This window comes from Rattus norvegicus, chromosome 2, assembly GCF_036323735.1.
Source record: "Rattus norvegicus strain BN/NHsdMcwi chromosome 2, GRCr8, whole genome shotgun sequence".
In the NCBI taxonomy this organism is placed as follows: Eukaryota; Metazoa; Chordata; class Mammalia; order Rodentia; family Muridae; genus Rattus; species Rattus norvegicus.
In genome coordinates this window covers 113,357,402-113,381,734 of record NC_086020.1, presented here as the reverse complement: position 1 = coordinate 113,381,734, position 24,333 = coordinate 113,357,402, and the positions used below count along the sequence as shown (strand labels likewise).

At 42.6% G+C, this 24,333-nt stretch overlaps 1 protein-coding gene across 9 annotated transcripts in view; it reads right to left on the bottom strand.

The window, feature by feature from the left end:
• The window catches only part of Tnik (TRAF2 and NCK interacting kinase), a 398,405-nt gene that overhangs the window by 129,607 nt on the left and 244,465 nt on the right, over nt 1-24,333 (bottom strand). For all 9 annotated transcript variants that reach the window (NM_001106422.1, XM_063281546.1, XM_017590730.3 and 6 more), the window contains 1 exon segment: nt 19,133-19,258. In NM_001106422.1, coding sequence (NP_001099892.1) covers nt 19,133-19,258 — 126 coding nt within the window.

Here is a 24,333-nt window from a genome sequence, read left to right as displayed (position 1 = left end):
GAACTCTGTGTTTGACTGATAGAGCCTGCCTCAGTGAGTAATGTGTAAGAGAGATCGGATGATCACTGACCTCAGCTGCAGAGCTGCAGTCTTCTACATGCACAGGGGCATACATTTGTACACATGAAGATCAGATACTACACAGACATGCGTGCGTGTGAGCACACACGCGCGCACACACACACACACACACACACACACACACACACACACACACAAAGAAAGAAAATACCCAACTGGGTGCAATATTTTTAGGCAGAAATTAGGTTGTGCTTCCATTGTCTTTGCATGTCTGACAGGGGGTCAGATCTCACAAAATGGGGCCAAGGGTGCAGCAGGGTTGGGAGTGTGGTTGCCTAGCATGTGAAAGCCCTGGGTTTGGTCCTCAGCACCACCTGTAATCCCCACATTAGGGAGGTAGAGGCAGGAAGGTCAGATGTTCAAGGACAGCCTTTATTACATAGTGTGTTTGAGGTCAGCTTGCGCTACATGAGACCCTGACTCAAAAAAAGGCAACAAACAAAACATGAAATGCATTTCCTGTGTGAGCTTCCATGTCTGCTCTGACTAACAGTTGGATCAAAGCTGCTTTCATAGGAAACTCTTGTTCTCTTTTCCAGAGTGCCTATGGGTGTGCCAAGGCTTTCCTGTAGGAAGATCTGGAAGTGTAGAATAAACTACATTCCAACCATGGAGGGCTGAATTCTTTCATATGTAATAGCCAGGCAGCTCACAAAGACCAGAGAGGTCAAGGATTCAGGGGTCAGAGATAGGATGAGCAGTCTAATGTGTGACGGCAAAGCATTGGCGTTACCTAGAGACTCCAATGCAATAATGGTGTCACTCACAAAGAGCACGACTGCCACAATTAGAAGCAAAGAAGCAAATAAATGACATTATGAAGTCAAGAGAACACAAAACCAAAAAGAAAAGCAAGGAGAGTCTACTATCATTGTCCAGATGCATGTGCGCTTGCCAGGGCACACGTCAAAGCACTTTCATGGCGGCTGGAGGAGGACGCCAAGTGTCATCATCTACAACTCTTCCTTTATTCCCTTGAGACAGGGTCTCTCACTGAACCTGGGTTCTCTTAGGCTGCTGGACATCAAGCCCCAGGGGTCTGCCTCTCAGCCTCCCTAGCACTGGGGTTATAGGTGTATATGGCCATGACTGATTTTTTTCTTTATTATTTATTTTCTTTCATTAATTGGTTCTTCACAGGGCTGTCAGCTTCTCTCTCTCTCTCTCTCTCTCTCTCTCTCTCTCTCGCTCGCTCGCGCTCTCTCTCTCTCCCTTCACACACACACACACACACACACACACACACACACACACACACACACACACACACACACAAACACTCCTATATTTTTGTCTTCCCAACTTTTCCCTCTCTTTCCTCATGTCCCTCCCTCCTTCCCTTTCTCTTTCCTTTCCAGACTCCCTGTGGGCAGTCATGGCTTCTAAGTGTTTATGACTGCAAGGGCCATCTCATGTCCAGAAAACAGCACCCAATTGTACCCCTACCCTTCAGCTCCCACAGTCTCAGTTTCTAAGGGAGGGCTAGAGATCTGAACTCTCGTCCTTAAGCCTGCACAGCAGGTACTCTTAAGCCATTGAGCCATCTCCAATTCTATTGCAGCTTTCTTATAACATTTTAACATTGGATGTTTAAATAACAGAATACATGAAATGTCTAGTCAATAAAGTATTCTGTCTGATAACGAGACATGTAATAGAAATAGAATGCCACTATTTTGTGCTTCTTAACAAACTAACAGACCCCAGTGCCACTCATTCATGATGGTTAGCATGAAAACACAAGAAATAAAAACCATTTGTCTCATGAGAAGAGAATGCAGCCCTATGAGACAGTTTCCTGAAACAACAATGAACTGCACAAATGTAACTGTACTCTGACCTCCAGTGCCAACCACCCACCTCCTTACAGGAAACCGGAGGAGGTATGGACGTGGAATGCAATAAGGATGCTACCAGCAGATCTAGGGAATAGTTTCTTCACAGCTAAACTACATAGGAAGAAGAAAAAACAATCACAGAAGAAAAGCCTGCAGACTTAAACTCATCTAAATACACATCAACAGATTCCAACTGACAGGCTTTATTTGAACACTGATTTTTTAAAGTAGCTGTTATTTGAAGTTTTTATATTTTTTTCTTTGTTTTGTCAGGCATGTTGGCACACGCCTTTGATCCCAGCACTTGGAAGGCAGAGGCTGGCATGTCTCTGTGAGCTCCAAGCCAACCTGGTCTATATATCAAGTTTCAGGACAGCCAGGGTTTCACAGACAGACCTTGTCAAAAAACCAACAACCAAACCCCAAAGAAACAGAAGAGACCTAAACCAGAAAAAGCAACTTATTTTTTTAAACAATTGCAACTTTTTAATTATGATTATAAATGTAATATTTAGAGAAACTAAGGAAATACAATTTGGAGTTTTTTTAAATGTGGTGATTTTGTGGTTATTAAAAATCCTCGGGCTGGAGAGATGGCTCAGCGGTTAAGAGCACCCGACTGCTCTTCCAGAGGTCATGAGCTCAATTCCCAGCAACCACATGGTGGCTCACAACCATCTGTAAAGAGATCCGATTCTCTCTTCTGGTGTATCTGAAGATAGCTACAGTGTACTTATATATAAAAATCCTCATATTTAAGACATATGTGCTGAAATACTTCTGTGCAGTAAAGTACATTATTAAGATAGCTAAAAGGTTTTATAAAGTATAGTAAAGAGATTTTAAACTTTATTATTCTGTTTTTCCAGCAAACATATCTGTGCTCCACATGTGTTCAGTGCCCAGGGAGGCCAAATGAGGTCAGCTCATCTGAAGTTCCAGATGGTAGCGAGCGACCGTGTAGGTGCTAGGAATTGAACCTTGGTCCTCTGAAAGAGCAGCCAGTGCTCTCAACTTCTGAGCCATCTCTTGAACTCCATTTTGAAAATATTTAGAATGCATGTCTGATATGGGTGTGGTATCCAGAATTTATCAAGAACTCTCATAAGGTGACAACAAGAAGTTCCAGTTTAAGCTTGTGTATAAGAGTTGGGTGTGGTGGTGCACAGTGATAGGCAGACGCAAGAAGACTGGGGTGAGCTCCTCACTAGTCTGAGAGAACTTGTCTCAAAAACATAAATAACAATTCAAATCAATGAAATGGAATTAGAATGAGCAAAGTACTTGAGCGGACATTTCTCTAAACTTCAACAAATGAAGTGACCAGTGATGGCCCTAAACGATGCTGATGACGTCATTAGCCACGAGGAACATACGAAACACACAATGAGGTGTCACAGCACCCACAAAGATGAGTATAATTTTAAAAAAATGTAGATCAACTGGAGCCCTCATACATCACCAGTGACTATACAACACGATGCGGTAACTGCAGAATTGTGAATTCTTCAGCAAATTAAATATAAAATCAACATAAAACCCAGTTGTTTTCCTTGAAGGTTTTTACAAAAAGTATTGAAACTAGATATTTAACAAAAGCCATAACAGGAGTATTCATAGCAGTACTTCTTAAAGAAGACAAAAGCTGGGAACCAAAATTTCATCTGCAGGTGAACAAACTGTAGTCTGACCACACAGTGGAATATTATTTGGCCGTGGAAATAATGACTGATAGCACACGGATGAATTGTGACGACACCGTGCTGCATGGGAGAACATGGACAAAAGTGGAACTGTAACATGTAGCTCCATTCCCATGAAACAGACACACTAGACGGCTGCCTAGCGATAGAAAGTGGGCTCAGAGGCTTCCTGAGAGATGGGGCATGTGGAGCAGGAGTGAGTGAAGGCTATAAAATTCTCGGGGGATGGGGAGATGGATAACTTTAGAGCTAGGGAGTGGGGGTGCCTTGAACAGTACAATGAACATGCTGTTGCCCGTGGATTACTATTTTAGAAGTAGCTAAAACCGAAGGCACCTAATACTACATGTATTTTAGCAGAATTATTAAAAACGTTGTATTTGTCTCAATGCCTGAGTGGAGGAAGCAGAGGATCGTGTAGGAGGCAGAGATTAGACACTGGTGGGAGGCTTTCTGGGCTAGGTTGGGTACATGAGTGCTTCTCACATGGCTCTGTCCACTCCTGTGTACCTGGAATTGCCACTATGTAGAGAACCATGCTTCAGTGCCTGGAGGATGAACCAAAAACACATACTGGGGCACATGATGAAAGCATCTTCCCACACGAGCCGAGCATGTCTGTGTCCTTACCTCCAGTCACATTTTGGAAAAGACATAGTGGCTAGACCTCCCAGGGATGCATCAACAGCTCTCATGTCATTTAGAGAAAATGTCCTACTATTGGGTCCTATTAGGCCACATAATTGTGGTCCCCAAAGAGAGAAGTGGAAGCCAGCAACTCCAGCCTTTCAAAATTAGATTGGACAAAATACTTTCAAATGTTCAGTCGGAAGCACGCCGGCTCTAGCCAGGCACTAATGTCAGTGATTTCTATAATCTGTTCCTCTGTTCAACTGCAGCTGAAGGCCTCTCCATTCTTTTCATCTCACTGAGGAACGAAATGATTGTTAAATTATGTAATGGGACTCTAAAGAAAGAAAGAAATCGAAAGAAACCAGAACTTGCCAGCAATGGGTTCCTACATCCACAGGACAACACTGATAATTACTGCCACCACACAGCAGGGACCTTCCCTCCCCGCAAGTAGCCCTATCTCATTAATAAGGAGACACAGGGCTCAACATGCCGAGCCCAGCTGAGTGAGGCAAATCAAGAACTTTACATCTCACACGGAGGATGCAATGGATCACTAATATCTCCCTGGAAAGAACGTTTTCTGGGAGTTTATACTAAGGCAATGAGACACACCATCACTCACATAGAGCTTAATGTGCTGGGTACTTAACAGCTTGGTGGTTTACAAACAAAAGAAAAAGTAAACAAAAATCTTTTACACGGCTCTCGTCCTAGTTCTGTTATGAGAACTGAGATTTCTATGGCCTTTGGCCTTACCCATAGTGAGTATTCATTAAGTACTCAAGGCCGACTTTAAAAACATCATCTTAGTGGCTTCGTGACCTTAGAGGCTGCATCAGTTACTTGACCTGTTACAAAGGCATGTTGTGTCACAGCCCAAAGGCATAGCCTATTGCCCTGAGTAAGGAGGAGTGTGGGGAGACAGAAGCATCTGGTTACATGGTATCCATAGTCAGGAAGCGCAGGAAGACGAGTGCTTGTGTTCATCTGGATTTCTCCCTTTTGTTCAGTCTGGAACCCCAGCTCATAGAATGGTGTCACCCTAGTGGACAAGCCTTCTAGATCAATGGACATAGTCAGATATTCCTTCACAAACATAGCCAGAGACTAACCTACATCATACATCACAGACGTGGCCAGAGGGTTTTCTCTTGGGTGATTCTAGACCCTATAAATGTTTCTTCTGTTTTTTCTTCCCAGTCCCATGTTCCCAGAGATAAGACTCAATCTCAAAATGTCTATTGGCCATATAGCTAGGCTTTTCTGTAACTAGATCATAACTTAAAATAACCCATTTATTCTAGTTGACATTCTGCCGTGTGGCTGGTTACCTGAGCTCAAGTGCCATGCGTCTGTCTGGACCTCACCTCTTCTAGGGTGAATCTCCCACTTGGCTGTATCCCAGCCTCTTTCTACCTCCTGATGCCCCCCTCCTATTTCTTGCCTAAGCTATAGGCCATCACATTCTTATTGGCAGGGGCCAAATCCATACAGACAAGATAGTCCCTCTGTAAGACCCTGTCAACTTGATAATAAAGATAACCACCAGGGACACATTCCCTAACCAGGCCCATCCCATCTCCACTCTGGTAAAATGTTATGAATACGATGGCTCTGGGTTTGAAGTGTTTGTCATGCAAACACAAAGACCTGAGTTCCACACACAGCACCCAGATAAAACTGCAAGAGCTACCTGCACTTGTCAGAGTAGTACTGGGCAGGCAGAGACAGGAAGATCTCCAGAGCTTGGTAGCCTAACATTCTAACCTAATTGGCGACCTAATTGGTTAGAATAAGAGATGCCCCAACTTGTACATACACGCATACGTGCGCGCACACGCACACACACACCCCCTACACAGACACACACACAGACAACACCAGAGGTCAACTTTCTGCCTCCTGGTGCTAACACACACATATGCAGGTACATTGCACAAAAGTTAACATGCATATACATGAAGCATAGACATACAGCTCTGAGGTGAACATTTGTTTCACTAATAAATGAAAAGCTGTCAGTAACTAAACCCCTCAAATACATATTGCTTACTGCCTCACAGCATGGTCACTCTGTCCTAAAGGTCGACTTCACTTGCATGGTAATGACACAGGGCAGAAGGGGCTTGAAAGGCAACGAGCACAGGTGCTTCTAGGCCTCTGATAAACAGCACAAGTCATTTTGCTCAAGTTTGTACCACAAAACAAGGAGACAGTCTACCCTGCAGACAACATTTCGGTCTGTGCACAGTAATGAAAGTGTTGGACAGGATACCGAAAGAAATCTGAGGTTTAAAACTCTCCAGTATCATCTGAACAGCTGGGTCAGAAACGATTCATACCACTTGGGAAGAAAGAAAGGAGGCTAAATTGAATGTGGTGAGAGAAATGTGCTTAGGCAGATGGGGACTGGCTTGGGGCCTGAAGGATGTATTCTAAAAAGAGCATGGTTTAATGTGACTAGATTATAAAAAAAAATGCTTGGATTACTTGGATAACTATGTCTGTCTAAGTGAAAAAGGTTGTTTTCTAAGAACTGAGTCCTGACACATTTCACGATTCGCATGGTCGATCGTTAGAGATTTTTGCCAACTGCCTTACATTACTAAGAAACATAATATTGTCTCTTTACAGTGATGGGGTAGAGATATTACTTGGTGCTGGAGTACATGGGAAGCTCTGGTTCCAATATATCTCTGTCTCTCTCTGTCTCCGTCTCTCTCTTCTCTTTCATGTGCACATACACAGGTATATATATAAACACATACGCACATATGTAGATACATGCACACACATGTATGCAAACACATGTATACATGCATGCATGCACACATGTAAACACACACAACACACACACATACAAACACACATACATATATATACACATACACACACACACACACACACTCACGTATGCACGCACACACACATGCATGAATTTCCCCAGGACTGTGCTTTATTCTCCACCTACCCTAGACATGACAGAAGCATGAGTCAGTCCTGACATCAGTCTTTACAAGGCTCAGGCACAGTTCTTGGCAGAGAATCATGAAATACAACAGTTTCATTTTACAGACTCAGTGACTTCTGAGGGGATTCTGAAAGTCAATTCTGAGATGATTTCCCAGGTCCCTAAAGGATTCAGTCCCTTGCTAGTTCATCAGTTTTAAGTTCCTATAACAAGGAACAAGGTCTCAAGATGGCATTTTAATGCTGTAGGTCCTAAGGCAGAATGCCTGGACAGGAATCCACCAGTCAATCACCCACAAAAATAGGTGACAGTGAGTAGATCCTTTCTCTTTAATGGGCATGGGAGGGTCAGGCAGAAGAGGTGGGAACAGGGCCAAGGGCTGGAGTTCTTCCTAGGATGAACCAAGCCTCTGAAGAGGCTAAGACAAGGTTAGAAGCAACTTCCAAGAACTCCCAGCCCAGTAAAGAATCAGCCTAGTGACCTTGGAGGCTTTGAAACCTCAGGGAGGAATGTGGTATTTTTATCTTATGTGGTTGGGAATAACCACAGATCCCATCTGCATGATTTATGAAGGTGTGAACCAAACTCAAAATTCAGCAGCTTTGTAAGAAAAGGCTGATTCACTTGCCAGGGGTAGTTTAAACCTCACAATAGGAAATGCCTTCAGACAGAAACACAAAACCAACCTCAACAGCCTCGAGTATTCAACTCTAAATGAGCGTGTATTGAGGTTTAAAAAGAAAAAAATTATTTTTAGACTTGAGAATTCTCAAACAAAGTATAAGTTATGCAAAGATAAAAGGACTGCCAAGCATCCCAAAGGCTGTCGATAAGGCTTGCGGACAGGCTTTTACTCTGCTAGTAACAAAGGCATTTTGAGTATTCTGAGCCAACTGGTATTTTTAGCAAGCAAAGCTTGCCTACAGGCCAAGACCATGGTATCAGTCATCCATGTCCAAGCAGAGTCTGTGTGACAGCATTACATTTCACAAGTAGCCATGTGAGAACTCCTGGGTAATTTCCTTAGTAAGAGTGAATCACCACATACATATGAGCTCCAAATATTCTAACAAAAGACTTAGAAGAAATGTAGGCTGAGGCAACAGCTCAGCTAGGAAATGCTTTCTCCACAAACATGAGGAACCAGATCTCTGGAACCCATATAACTACACAGGCAGGGGATGCTGGAAAAACAGAGACAGGCAGGTCCCTGGAACTTAATGAACAAGCTTCAGGCCAAGGTCTTGTCTCAAAACTTAAGTTGGATGGTTCTTGTGGAATAGTACTTGAAACTGTCCTCTAGCCTACACATATACCCTACCACAGATACATAGATTTTTACACACACACACACACACACACACACACACACACACACACACACACACACACACAAATAATAATAATAATAATAGTGATGTATAATTCTGTATCTCAAAACATTAAACAGAAAGGAATTAGGAGTAAGGTTTTAGTCAGGTTAAAAGAAGGGAAAGTCAAGCTGTGGAAATGTCTCACTATTATAAGTAATAGTACTTTCTAGGCAAGCAAGAGGCTATGACTTCAAATTCCTAACACCCTTGTAAACTCTAAGCTGCATGTGATGATATAACCCAAGTGCTGGGTCACAGACATTTAGGTGGATCATGGGTGACCACAAGGCAGGCAGCCTAGTCAAAAGGAGCATTGAGTTTGGAGAAGACACTTTGTCTTCAAAATAATAATGTGGCAATAAGACTGAGGACAATAGCTAATGTCCTCCTCTGACTTCTGTACACATTTGTGTGTAGGTGTGTGTTGTGGTGTGTGTGTGTGTACACATTCAGTGCTCCCCACCCCAAATAGAAAAACCAAAACCAAACCAAAAAACCAAATAAAAGACATAGACTTCAAGTGTTGACAGCTGAAGGTCCTGAGAAGCGAGGTGTGAACAGGGGCTTTAGGTCAATGTTAATCTAAAATGGGAGCCAGGAGCTTCACGATCAGTTCTAAATATAGACAAAGTCGTCCTTTTGCTTATGTGAAGGCAGTTTAAACACTTTAAATAAAATTTCTTGGGATAAAAAAAGAAATCCTGTTTCCATCCTGTCAGCAAACCCCTACCCCAGTTCATAAAAACTGCACCCAGGCCAAGGCAGAGGCTCCTGCCCGAAGCCATTCTTCTGCCTGTCTTAGACTCCCATATTTACAAAGCCCCATCGTTTGAGATTTCTTCTCTCAAGTAATGAGATTAACTTAGTGTATGTCTACAAAGGAAGTCTTCTGCTAATAAAAACAACAACCAGTGGTTGAAATGGGTTTCTTTTAAAGGGGGGAAGGCTCATTTTTTGATAGCAGGACTTAGAGGAATTTTAAGGCCCAGTTGCAAAGGCTCAGCTCCTGGAGGCTGAATATTTGTGAACGTGATCCTCAGCAGGTCACCCTGAAAGCTGATATTCTGTTCATTGTTTAAGAATTCTATACATGCCTAAAATATATAGTGATCATACCCACCCCCAATCCTTCTCCTGCCCGAGTCCCCTCCTTACTGTCTTTTTTCCAACTGCATGCCCTTTTTGTCATAGCCTGAGTTCAGTCAGTGTTGCCTATAGGCACAGGCGCATGGGCATCCTATTTGGGGCCTTTTGCCTGAAGCAAACTGACTCTCCCTACCCAAGAGATCCCAACCACCAAGCTCTTGAGCTAGGGCTGGAGTTTATGAACCTCTATCCCAACTGCATAGTAGTTTTGATTGGCTTCACCTTGTGTGAGTAACCTCGATTGCTGTGAGCTCATGGGTGTGACAGTTATGGAGTATCTAGAACACTGTTTAAAGCACTCCTTCCCAAGTCCCACTCTTCTCTAGTGCCCCTGAGCTCTGTTGGGATGAGGTATGGTGCAGATACACTATACTATGACCTATACTGAAACACTGAACCAGCCCACATTGAATTTGGGCCTAGTGTCTGCTACAATACAGGAGCAATAGAAATGGACAATATGACCCATTGAGGCTGAGGTGTTGTGACCAACCCGAGTAAAGGCAGTTCAGTGACATCTTGCGTTCAATAGTCTCAGCATGTTATTCTACGGTGATCTCACACAGGAGCTGGAGAAGTAACTGAAGGCATGGGGTCAACTGTACATAAAGAGCAAAGGGCCCGGACCCGTGGTGCAGGCTGAAGCAACACCTATGACTTCTTGGGTATCTGGCACATCTGGGCATCTGGCACATCTGGGCAGCCAGCACCCTGATTCCACACGTTGCTGCGATGTGGGATTTCAAGCCAAATATTTCTAGATCATTTGATTATTTTCAAAACTTTTCAAGGAATCCAGGATTCCATAAGAATCTGTTCAATTTTTCTAATATTGACTTAAGTAAAACATCACTACTTTATGGAGCCCAAACTAAGTATACTTATCCTCCAGGTTGTCAGTTGGCAAACACACAGGCCTGGTCTAATTAACATTTTATAAAATAGAAACTAAGTGTTAGAGAGCTTGCTTCTCCTGCTGCTAGAACCCAGATCCATGGATAAGCAGACCAGGTTGTGCCTGACCATTAGATAGATGCTCAAATGTACTGCACATCTCTTCCATTGTGCATTTTCTACATATCCGCACATGTGCAGGAGAGCATGTGTGCTGCTGAAGGTGTTCCACTCGATCACTTTCCGCCTGGCTGCCTGCAGCAATCTCTGGAACCTTATCTAGCCTGACAAATAGCAAAACTCAGTGTCCTCCCATTGCCCCTCCCACAGCCCTGAGGTTACAGGCAAGCACTCAGGTACACCTGGCTTTTTATTTTAGTACAATGATCTGAACTCAGCTCCTCATGCTGTGCAGAAAGCAGACTTACCCACCGAGCCATCTCTCCTGCTTCACAACAAAGCATCGGAACCCTCCATCTACCAATCGACATCACTACAATCTAATGAGAAGCTAATTTGCTGCTTCAGTCCGACCGTCTCTCATCATACCAGACTGCTCTACATTTCAGGAGCTAATTAGAAACTTATTTCCTCTCATGGGACATCTAGATCTGTGTTTGTTGTGACAGTATCAACAGGACAGCAAAATAGGTGTGAAGACATGCTGTAATTGTAGAGAAATTAGTCCATTTCACAGACAGGACCTTTCCCTCCCTCTGGTATCTGAGTGGATTTTAGAACAAACCGGGAGAGCCTGGCAGGCCTGGGATGTGGTTGAGAGATGAGACGGTGTCGCCGAGTGTCAGAGTGCCACTGTTTCCCAGAGATCAGAATCTTTATTGAAAGAGCTCCCTTTTTTGATTTCCGGACCAGGCCTCGAGTAGTTGATAAAGGAGAATTACTTCGCCATTATCAGAAGTGGTTGTGTTTCTCTGGAGCTGATACCAAACAAGAGTTTATCTCTACAATAGACCTGATGGAATCTGCACAGATTACAATTCAATCAGAAGCCTGCACTACAGAGGTGTCCCCTGGTGAGGTGTGTACTGCGAACCTCCAAACTACGGAGAAAGGACCATCTGATGAATAGTTCACGCAGTCAGGCTGAACTCAGATAATGCACATTAGGAAGTGCTACTCTTGGCTGTGTAGGCTATGTCTCTGTAAAACACATTTTTATACTAACAAGATCTTTGCAAATATGCCAGTCATCTGAAGAATCAACTATCTTTGACCTTTGCAATTATTTGATAAGACATTCCCAAAAGACTTACTGTGGCTTTCCACAAATATTTCTTATGCTTCATAGAAGACTTATTAATAGCTGAGAGGTTTTGCTATTTCTTCTGAATATATAAGAAACCGAGGAGTAAAGATCAAACATAAGGTCAAAATCTTATTTATGATTTTGAGATAAGGCCTCATTATGTAACCCTGACTGGCTTGGAACTTATGGAGATCCCCCTGCCTCTGCTGCCCAGTACTACAATACCTAGCTTTCAAAATAAGTTTATTGAAACTTAAAGCTTTAATCCTATCAAGGACACCAAATTTGATAGTGGAGCCATTTTTTTTTTCATGACCAAAGGGGACTGAAACTGAATTGACTCTGACATCACATACCCTGGAGTAAGCTAGTAAGGCTTCCTTACTGATAAGCTCTGAGACCTCAGACAAATCTCTGAATTTCTCTGAGTCTAATTTCTTAATCTATACAGTGGAAATAATCACCTTTAACTTGTAAAGTGGCTACAAATGCAATAAACAATATGGCGGTGTTTTCTTGTTTTTTTTTTTAAATTGGATATTTTTTAATTTACATTTCAAATGTTATCCCTTGTTCCCCTCTGCAAAACCTGTTTCCTATCCCCTTCCCCTGCTTCTCTGAGGGTGCTCCCCTACCCACCCACTCCCTCCTGCTTCCCTGCCCTGACATTCCCCTACACTGGAGCATTGAGCCTCCACAGGACCAAGGGCTTCTCCTCTCATTGATGCCCAAGAAGGCCATCCTCTGCTACATATGCAGCTGGAGCCGTGGGTCCCTCCATGTGTACTCTTTGGATGGTGGTTTAGTGCCTGCGAGCTCTGGGGTGACTGGTTGGTTGATTGTTGTTCTTCTTATGGGGTAACAAATCCCTTCAGCTCCTTCAGTCCTTTCTCTAACTCCCCAATTGGGGACCCTGTTCTCAGTTCAATGGTTGGCTGAGATCATCTGCCTCTGTATTTGTCACACACTGGCAGAGCCCCTCAGGAGACAGCTATATCAGGCTCCTGTCAGCAAACATTTCTCTGGCATCAGTAATAGTGTCTGTGTTTGGTGACTGTATAGAGGCTGGATTCCCAGGTCTTTGGATGGTCTTTTCTTCAGTCTCTGTTTTGTCTCCATATTTCCTGCTTTGAATATTTTTGTTCCCCCTTATAAGAAGGTCTGAAGCATTCACACTTTGGTCTTCCTTTTTCTTGAGCTTGGTCTGTGACTTGTATCTCGGGTATTCTGAGCTTTTGGGCTAATATCCACTTATCAGTGAGTGCATACCGTGTGTGTTCTTTTGTGACTGGGTTACCTCACTCAGGATGATATTTTCTAGTTCCATCATTTGCCTAAGAATTTCATGAAGTCATTGTTTTTGATAGCTGAGTAATATTCCATTGTGTAGATGTACCACATTTTCTGTATCCCTCTGTTGAGGGCCATCTGGATTCTTTCCAGCTTCTGGCTGCTATGAACATAGTGAAGCATGTGTCCTTGTTGTATGTTGCAGCATCTTTTAGGTGTATGCCCAGGAGAGGTATAGCTGGGTCCTCTATGGTAGAACTATGTAGACTTCTCTGAGAAACTACCAGTCTGATTTCCAGAGTGGTTGGATCAGCTTGCACTCCCACCAACAATGGAGGAGTGTTCCTCTTTTTCCACATCTTCACTAGCATCTGCTGTCACCCGAGTTTTTGATCTTAGCCATTTTGACTGGTGTGAGGTGGAATCTCAGGTTGTTTTGATTTGCATTTTCCTGATGACTAAGAATATTAAATATTTCTTTAGGTGCTTCATGGCCATTTGATATTCCTCAGTTGAGAATTCTTTATTTAGCTCTGTTACACTGCCATAACATAATGTTATACTAACAGATCTTGGCCTACTAGTAAGTGTTGTAAACCATTGTCCTTTTTTTAAAAAAAAAAACTTTTTATTATTCTTTAAAATTTCACATTATGCACCAAATCCCACTCATCTCCCCACCCCCTTGAATCCACCCTTGGCCCTTGCAACCTCCCCCAATAAAATTAAATAAAATAGACTAGAAAAATCTTGTCATGGAAGCTGTAGTGTGTCAGCTTTGTCTATGCATCTTTACGTGTAAATGTTCACTGCAATGACTTATTGGTCTGGTTTGAGGCCTCTAGCTTCCACTACACTGTCAATACTGGATCCTACCTGGGATTCCTCTTGAATATCCTGCTGTTACCCTGTTTCATGGAGATCCTGTAGCTTTGGATCTTCAGGACTGGCCCTTTCACATGCTCTAGCATTCAGTTCATATATGAGGTAGATCTTGGGGTGGGCCAACTTAAAGCCCTGGAACTAGGTCTGGGTTGTAACTGAGTTGGTCAGCCTGCCAGCTCTCTCACACCCATGCCAGCAGGATAAACTCTCCAGCAGTGCCCAAACTAGCTCACCCACTGTCAAACAGGCAAGGACCTCCCCATCTCCCATTCTTTAGTTTTGTTTCACATAGAAATGCAATTATACAAATAAATCATGCCTGTGCTTAGGTCAGCTTCTTTCCTACCCTCACCTTTTCCTCAGCGACAGAGATGCTGTCAGAAGATTGCTTGTGGAGCATTCAGAAAGATGGGGTTTCCCAAACCAGCAGATATAGGCCATTACTCCTTCCATTACCAAACTTAAGAAAGCATGATTGCTAATTCATGTTTACGCTTAGTTAGTACTGTAGCCCTGACCACACAGACTGCATAAAATTGCCACCCAGCCTCCTGTATTGTGAATAGTACTTAAGAGAAGGAACAAGTGTATGAAGATGCCTCTTGGACACACGGTTATCATTTTGTTCTGCTATGCACAGAGTGAATACCCCTTCATAGGGGCTTCCACAATGGTTGTGCTGACTGACAACCCCACCAGCAGTGGGCGACCTTTGCATTCTCCACATCCTCATCAATGCTAAGTTTGCCAGTTAAACTTCAATACAACTGACAGAGAGAGAGAGAGTCAGAACCCATCCTGCCCAAGGCAGTGGGTTCTATCTCAAGCACACAGGATATGAGGGGGATGATAATGGTTCTTTTGGGGTGGAAAAACTGCAAGGGTACACAGGAGCACCTCAGAGTCTGACTGCAAACTGGGTAAAACCAGAGTGATTCTTTACATCCATCGGTTGTAGCTCATGGCATACATGGCAACACTGAAATAATGGATTCCAGGCAGAGCAGCAAATCTTTGGGACACAAAAGAATTCTGGTGGAAGCCACCTCTTTATATTCCCCTGAGCTTTCAGGCCCTCAGGAAGCCACACTCAGAAATCACCCTGGCAACCAGGCTTGTACCAGTGATGCTGTTCCCACTCGCAAATAGATGCTGTTCTCAGTTCGTATTGCCCAGAAGCTGAAGAGAAACAAAGACACAAAGGCACAATCCCTGTCCTGTCTGTCATTGTGAAGAGCTAGGACAGTCCCATGAGAGGCAGTGAAAGGAACCGTGGGAAAGGTGCATACGTTATAAGTGGGAGAGGAACATGGGTATGCCCCCAAAGTGGGTGGGCTTAGAATGTATTATACCAAATGAGATTGTCTAATCTTAGAAAGAAAAATACTGAGTGTTGTCCCTCAAATATGGAAGCTATCCAATAGCGTGTGCGGGGAACAAATGCAGTATGGGTACAGTGTAGTATGGAGAAAACCAGAGCAAGAATCAAGAGCTAACTCTCACAGGATGAGGAAGGGCAGAATGCAGGTGAAGGACATGACTTATGAAACAGGACATAACGTTAATTGTTTTTCTAGTTCTAACTCTGTCATGGATTTTTTGATTTTCATGGTGGCTATGTGCATAAAAATATACTCAACAGGGAAAGCATAAAGTCCAATGGGAAGTTCCATAATTTCCTTCTCCAATGGCCACTCTAACACTGAGTTGTAGAGTTTTAGGGTCTGGTTAATTTGAGTGTGTAATTGGTTTTCTTTTCTACTTTTTAATTAATAAAGTTTAGAATAAAATTAAAATAGCTGGACATAGTGGTACATGCCTTTAATTCCAGCACTTGGGAGGCAGAGGCAAGTGGATCTCTGGGAGTTCAAGTCCAGCCTGGTCTACCTAGTGAGGCCCAAGGCAGCTGGAGCTATGTACAGAGACTCTGTCTCTAAAGCATAAAGTAAAATAAAATAAAAACTTAAAATATTGAAATGATCCTCACAAGTAAATGCTCTCCTCAACACTGGTGTGTATCTAGTCCAAGAAACTCAATCTTTTCAACATGTATAATCATATAGTTTTTCCTTTCATATAAAAACAAGATATTATATTTAAGTATAATCTTTAAGAAAGACTTTAGAATCTTAATAGTTAATGTTCATCCATTCATAAGAATGAATTTATGAGGGGTTGGGGATTTAGCTCAGTGGTAGAGCGCTTGCCTAGCAAACTCAAGGCCCTGGGTTCGGTCCTCAGCTCTGGAAAAAAAAAAGAATGAATTTATGTTTAGTTTAATTAACCATAGGTTTAAGTGAATTTCTTTCTTCCTGGTTAATTTATTTATGTAGTTATATAAATATTTACTTTCAATAACTTTCTGCTTAGAGAAATACTGGTTCAAAACTGAGGCACTTTTTTTGGAATATTTATGCATGAGTGTGTATATATACACATACATATATTTCTCTCTGTCTCTGTCTTTCTCTGTCTCTGTCTCTCTGTCTCTGTCTCTGTCTTTGTCTCTCTCTCTCTCTCTCTCTCTCTCTCTCTCTGTGTGTGTGTGTGTGTGTGTGTGTGTGTGGCCTGTGTGCATTCTAATTGTCCTTGGGTTAAGCTGTAGCAACATGCATTTCTGTGAGAACTAGGTATGAGTGGGTAGGTACTGAAAATCATTTTCTCATCTCATAAGTAGGAGATTGTAACAAACTCTTCCTGGGGTTTCTGAGGATCATTAAAAAACCATGTTTATTCCCACAGAGAGTTGATGTGCCAGGACAGGGAGATACCTATGGGAGCCCCCAGCTACTCAGAGGAGAAGGGGATTGGGGGGATAAGGAAAGGATTGTGGAAAGGGGTGACCAGGAGGGGGCAGTGAGTGGGATGTGACGTAAATAAATTTAAATAAATAGATAAACAAACCAAAGTCAACATGTTTATTGGTAATGATTGTTAACACAGTTGCTGCCTCCACCTTCATGTACCTTTAGTAGTTTCCTACTTGTCCCCATTGATTTGTACAAACTCATTGTAGCTGAAGGTTTTTATACCCTACTCATCATGTACGAAACAAACATTCTTCCTAAATTAGTGACTTACATCTCTATTGTAGCTTGTGATCATCTTTAGGAGTTACATGATCACGTCTATCAAGGTTTAAATTGGCAGCATATCCTCTTGGCATGTCTCCTCAGATGACACACTCACATTCATTGTGTTAGGTATTTCATCCACAAACTGAAGCTATCTTTCTAAGTATTTTCTAACTTTCATATGCACATTGCTGTACCCCAAGAGACTACTGTTAAAATTAAACATGGTTTCAGAAACCACACAACATATTAAGTTACTACCACCAAGCCTCATTTGCTCTACAGTGTACCACCTTTATGTTACATTTGTAGATGTGTCCTATGGAAAACATTTCCCAGCATTTCTTTTCTGATGACTTGAATATTCAATATCACGTGGGTATTTCTCGTTAATGTTTAAACTAACATCATCACATCTTTTCTGGTCAGCATGTAAAAACACTGGATGCTTCCCCGCTCCATCGTGGTTGGATTTCAAATGTCATATTCATCAACACAATAGCTTTTATCCAAGTCTGAGCCTAGAGAAATGCCCATTCATCACTGGAGCTACACAGTGTACCATAGTCCTTGGCATTTTGGTGGCACCCACTCAAGGGTGTGTGTTAGACACATACTCGGGGTCCCAGAAGATAAGCAAGGCCTTCAGAGTCACCAATCCAACAGAGAGGAAGAGAGATTTAAGAGATGAGAAGCAGATCAAGTGGTCCACCTTCCACTGACTTGGCTACACTTGAGGCTGACTCATAACATTGGCAAATCCCTTTTAATGTCATCGAACCAAGATGGTTCTGTATCCATTGTGGGATTGGGGATGAAAAGTTCCAGTGTCAGAAGTTACCAAGGCAAAAAAAGAAAATATGCACAGAGCACAGCACACAGCAAGGTGGTAGCTGTCAGTCGCCATTGGTGGGACAATCAGTTAGCTCTCAAGGACTGGGACACCAAGTTTTAGGATGTTCAGGAAAAGCAAAGCACCTTTGCTGAGGTCCTACAGTGACATCAGACATTGTGTTAGGTATTTCATCCACAGACTTGAAGCTACTCTCTCAGTCATCTTCCCAGTGTAATACATAGCCAGTCAGAGTGAAGTTAGACCCTGGCTCCCTTCCACCACACAAAGCTTGAGATAGTTGATTATCCTTCCTGCCAATCTCAGTTTCATCATGAAAGAAATTAGACTGATGATGCTGCATCGGCAAATGGGAATAAATCATATAATGCAGATAGTAAGTGGCATGGTGACCAAACTATAATAAAAACACAATAAAAGATTGTTAATAGACGAGGAGGAAGTAGGCGATGCTGCAACAGCGAATGGGAATAAATCATATAATTCACAGATAGTAAGTGGCATGGTGACTGAAATATAATAAAAATGCAATAAAAGATTGTTGATATGTGAGGAGGAAGTAGGGATTAGTGAGTTTCGGGCATGGTCCATACTAATATAGATAAGAAAGGGTAATGGGAAATGGCTCAGTGGGTAAAGTGCTTGCTACACAAGCATGAGGACCTGAGCCCAGACCTCAGTGCTGGCATTAAAAAAATCTCAGCCTTGGGGTAGTGAACAGACAGGTGGATCCCATGAACTCCCTGGCCCAGCCAGTACAGCTAAATGAATGCTTCCAGATACAGTGAGAAATCTTGTCTAAAATATGCATATATATATTTATATATATAGTAGACCCTAATGGAGTATGGTACTTGATGTTGTCCTCTGACCTTAACAGACCTGCACACATATGTGTGCAACCACAATCATATGCCTACCAAATAAAAGAAAATATTTATTTTTAAAAAGAAAGAAGGCAGATTTAGAGATAAGGAGAAACACATATCCAAGAAGATGGGAGAAAAGTTTGAAAATCTAATGTTATGAAAATCACAGGGCTAAGTGTTTCAAGAGTAATGTCTACTCTATCAAGTCTTACGAGAGGGATAGAGAAAGGCTTTTTGGATAGTGTCACATACCCATAGTTGGTCATCCATGCCCGGAGGGTTCTTTTTGATAAAAGCACCGTAGTATGTAGCAATGTTCCTGTGATGAGAATATTTCTTCAACATGTTAATTTCTTGTTTGATTTCTTCCTCTTCATCCTGTGCGAGAAAAATAAATAGACGTGAACATTCCGTTATTGGAAAAATTCATTCTTTAATACTACCTATAGCAATGAGCTATTATCAGTCCTTAGTTGATTAAAGAGGATCATTATGCTGTTTGGTTAAACAATGGAAGCACAAAGGGGTCTTATTTTTATATAGCTAACAGACCAGCATATCATTGCCTGGAGGGACATCAGAAAGTCCATCTCTTCTTGTGGAGGCTATCCAAGAAAACCCACAATCAGCTTCAGGGAAGCTTTTCCCTCTGGTACACACTGCTGATCACATCACCTGGGAAGGCTGAGGACAAAGAAAGGGAAAACACATTTGGCCTCGGATTTACATTTTATTAGGCTTGGTTTCTTTGAAGTGTCCTTTTATTCAAGTGCCTTGAAGGAAGCCAATGAAAGTCAGACAGGAGAGGGAGCAAGGTAAGTTCTCTAGATCTGAAGAAGTTCACAAAGCAGGAGTCCTCATCACCTTTCGGAAGCTCAACATGAAAGGAGAGGGGAAAACGTAGTGTAGACATGAAAAGACTCCACGGACTAAGTTTCCTGACTCACATGTCTCGTTCAGTTTCCAGTTAAGAGTCTTCCAACTTAATCTTGGAGGGCTCATGTGTATTCGCCACAATCTGACCTTGTGTGTGTGTGGACTCCAGACTGACTGTCTGACCGTCTGACCATATGTGTGTTCATCAGACTGTCTGAACTTACTTGTGTACCCTTTAGTTGGACACAAAACAGTGTTTTCTGCTCCAGGACAAATGAGACAGAGTGGTAAACACGATGTTATGTTATCATGACTCAAGAAGCCATGACACGTGTTTCTGTACCTTTAGCCTTGCATCTATCCGCATAGCCTACATGTATGACATTACAACATCCTTCCAGAACTTCCCATGTATGCTGTCTTCTTCCCTTCACATAGCTTTTATGTGTTAATACTGATGAAATTTTATTTATACTCCTCAAGGATGGATGTCTTCCTGGAGTCTCTCAGGCAATGGAAGGTCCCTACCTCTAAATCCTGTGTTCTCCCCCAATGGTTCTTCACACATATGAGGTGTGTGTGTGTGTGTGTGTGTGTGTGTGTGTGTGTGTGCATGCTTGTGTATGAAACTGTGCTGTAATTGGATTGATACTTGAGTGTCTACTCCATAGATGTAACTCTATTCTGCTTCAGACATCAGCTCCAACTGTACTATGCTGCACATCAGCTTTTGTAATTCTGTGTAGGATGTGAGTGTCATTACTTGGGAAGCCTCATTTGAACAATGAAGAACCACCCTGGGGGTCCTAGTGGCTGCTTCCATTAAAGGGGGAATTATGCAGGTAATGAGAGGTATAGATCACTCTCCAGCTGGACCTGACAGTCTCACTGTGGGCAGAACTCGGAAGTCAGGCAGGTTCTTCAGGTATCTGCTGCCCGCCTCCTGAAGCCTCAGCAGGAACACGGGAGATGGATGTGCCTGAAGATGGCTTACCGTGTCAATAAGAGAGGTTAAGCCACAGTGGCATCCGGTACACAACTAAATCTCAAATAAATGGAATGGAGGTCAGAAGGAGGTCGGTATCACTGTGGAAAGGGAAACTGAGCCAATCACAGCCATTAAGAAAGGATAAGTATTGAGTCTGTGGTGAGAGCAGTGAGGTGAGGAGTTGGGGGATACACTAGGTTTGGTGTCTACCCCCTTGGAGCTGATAGATCTCACAACACTAACTTAACTGTTTTGGAACCTGTGTTTTCACAGCAACGATGAAATGCAGACATTACAAGTTGAGTTTTCCGTGCTATCTAAATAAGGCATATGAAGGTTACAAAGATAGATACAAAATAAACACAGTGGCTAGTCTTCCCAACTCTGATGGCAAAATCACAGATAACCAGGTTCACCAAGCAAGAGTGCCAGTCACTTGCATTTTAAGTTGCATTATTTCCAAACACAATTCCCAGGCCTCTAGGTCATGGTTACGTAGTTCCAACACAACCTTCTGTAGCCTTGTAAGTGAGGATGTCATTTATCAAAACTTCCAGCTGGAAAACAGGAGTTTATACCACTCTGCCACAAGCTCTTCGGCCTTACAGTATGTCCCAATAAGTGAAAGAAAGCATAATACTCCCCGAAAGATGAGAGAATCTCAGGCTAAAACTAGATGCAACAGGATTGTTTTTCCTTGTTTGTTTTATGTGCTTTGATGCATACTTATATGCATGTGCTTAGGGGGCGGCATCAGAGGACAACCTTAGGTGTAATTCCACAGAGTCCATCCACGTTTTATTTTTCATATGGGGTCTCTCACTGGCTTGGGGTGTACTGAAAAGGCTAAGCTGGATATTCTGCAAACCCAAAAGATCTACCTACCTCTGCCTTCCAACACTGAGATATCATGCCCATCTGAGCACATAGGTTCTGGGGATTGAACTCGGATCCTCAGGCTTGCAACATCATTACTGACTGAACTATCTCCTCAGCCTTAGCCTCGATGGTTTCCACGGTGGGACACTCTCTATTTTGTAAATGAACTATTCTTACCCTTAAGCCATAAGTATAGGGAACAAGCTCACTGAGAAACTAATGACCATCGAATCACACTGAAAATTGAATAATGGAATCAAATTGTTTCAACTTTAAGAAGAGAGTATCCAATAAGCCAAGTCCACTACCCCATGAAGAACTATCACTTCAACCAGAAGACTTGAAAACCTAGCTCGATTCATTGTGTTAACTTCGGGTATGGCATTTAAACTCTCCTGGTGTCAGTTATTTTCAGCTATGGAGGTGACTAGGAAAGCTACCAAAATGATGAAGTTCTTACTTGAGCATAGCTTTTCTATCAACAGAACAATCACTTGCCCCACATAATCAGAGGTCTATTAGCATCTAGTAACTATGGTAAACAGAAAGGAATGGCCATGACATTTGGTGGCTCTCCATCAAGAGTTCATTACTTCTCTGCTTGAAGCTGAACCGGGCAGGTAACTAATGTGGCCAATGGGACATTAAGAAACGTACCTTGGCAGAACCTGGGAGTTAGCCATCTCCAGCAGTGTGCAGAGGATTACGGTCCTAAAATGCAGCTCAAAGGAGCTCTATGTAATGTTTATTGTGCCAGAGCTAGGAGCAGTGTGTGCACTGTCTTAACATTTAAAGCATATCTATAACATATTATTATTTATTAGTAGTAGTGATGGTGGTGGTGGTATGTATGTGTGTGGTGTGTGGGTGTACTTGTGGCAGTGTGCACATGTGGAGGTTAGAGAACAACTTTGTGTAGAGGTTCTCTCCTTCTCTTGTATGGTTTCCAGGGATTATAAGTGTGAGCTTTGACTCTCTGTGTCATTGCACTGGCCCTAATGTACTGTTCTTAATGACCCCAAGCAGCTCAATGTAGGCCCTGTTTCTAAGGATTTGAGTTTTAGAAATGGGGTCAATGAGGCCTGGAGAGGTGACCTTTCTCAGCATGCTCACTGCAAATACTAGGGCTCAGATTCACTTCTAGATTGGTCAGGATTTCTTAACTTTATCTAGAAGACTCTCAAACAGATGTGCAATTACTAACTAATTGCTAACTAAGCCAAGCACCAGATAGAAAGAGCTTAGAAACATAGAGAGAACCTGATTTTGTTCCTCGAGTTAAAGGATCTTGTTAACATACAAAACTTTTTACTTAGATCTCAAGGAATGATGGAGTGGTTCTAACATTTCATACTTATAGTATAGGGATACACTGCTTAAGTATCTGTATAATAGGATTTTAAAATGGAGTCAATAAAATGTCTACTACTCTTGTGCTCTAAAACAAAGGACTAGCCTGATGTCTAGCTCTTAACCCATGGAACAGGAATAAAACTGTACCCAGTCTATAGGGAAGTAAAAGTTATACTGATGCATAAATCCCCCGAACAATCCTGGCTGTTGCCAAGAGAACAGGCTGCTCTCCACAAACTGACAGCAAGGCCCTATTGCTGAACACCACACCCGTACAACTCACTGAATATGAGGAGGTCGAGCTGGTGCCTATGGAGAACCTTCACACCTACATTCTGGTGCCTTTGGTACAGGAAGGTGCTCTGGAGACTACCAGAATTGATACATAACCACCAACGCAGCCACAGAACCTTCCATCTACAGTCTGTCCTGCCTGCCAAAATATGCCAGGGCAATGGTGGCATAGAACTTGTGGGAGCAACCAGCCAATGTCTGATTTGACTTAATGCCCACTTCATGAGATGGAGCCCATAACCCAACACTGCTTGGGTGACCAAAAACCAGAGACGAGATGGGCTAAACAACTCAGATAAAACCAAATACTACTTGTCCAAAAAAAAGTAAACTATTAATTAAATGAATGCTAATGAATGATAGTCTGCTATACTCATAGATCAGAGCCCCCTTTAGTCATCAGCAGAGTACCTTCATCATGCAACAGATGGGAACAAATACAGTGACCCGCAGCCAGATATTTGAAAGACAGAGAGGGCAGGGGGATCTTGGAACCCTCAGCACTAAATGGGTGATATCCATCAAATCCTGCCTCTCAGAGCTCCTCTACCAGACACAGGAATGATGCATGTATGAACTCATGGGCACTGTGGCAGAATGCGCAAGACCTGCACAGGCTCAAGCCGGAATGGGTCCCAGTGCTGAGATGGGGAAGTCTTTAACCAAGAAGCTATCTTTAATTGACATCCACTTGCAAAGGAAAAATTAGTTTTCTCCAATGGAGTCTCACTGGATAGAATAGCCACACCTAGGGACAGCCTCAAGCCTGACTGTAGCTAGCTGACACAAAATGAAATCACTGGTATTCTGGATGCTTTTTGTCTGCTGGCTTCATATCACTTTGGATGGCTTTCTTACCGGCCGTCTGCTTGTGTATTCTCTTGTATTATGTTTTCTAATTCTGTGGTGTGTATAATTGTGTTTATGTGTGTGTTTCTTGTGTTTTCTCTATGTTAATTTGTTTTTATATAACTCTGTTGTTTGTTTCCTAAAGAGAGAGAAAGAAGGCGTGGAGTTGGGTGCGTTGTGGAGGTGGGGGGTCTGGGAGGCATTGGAAGAGGAG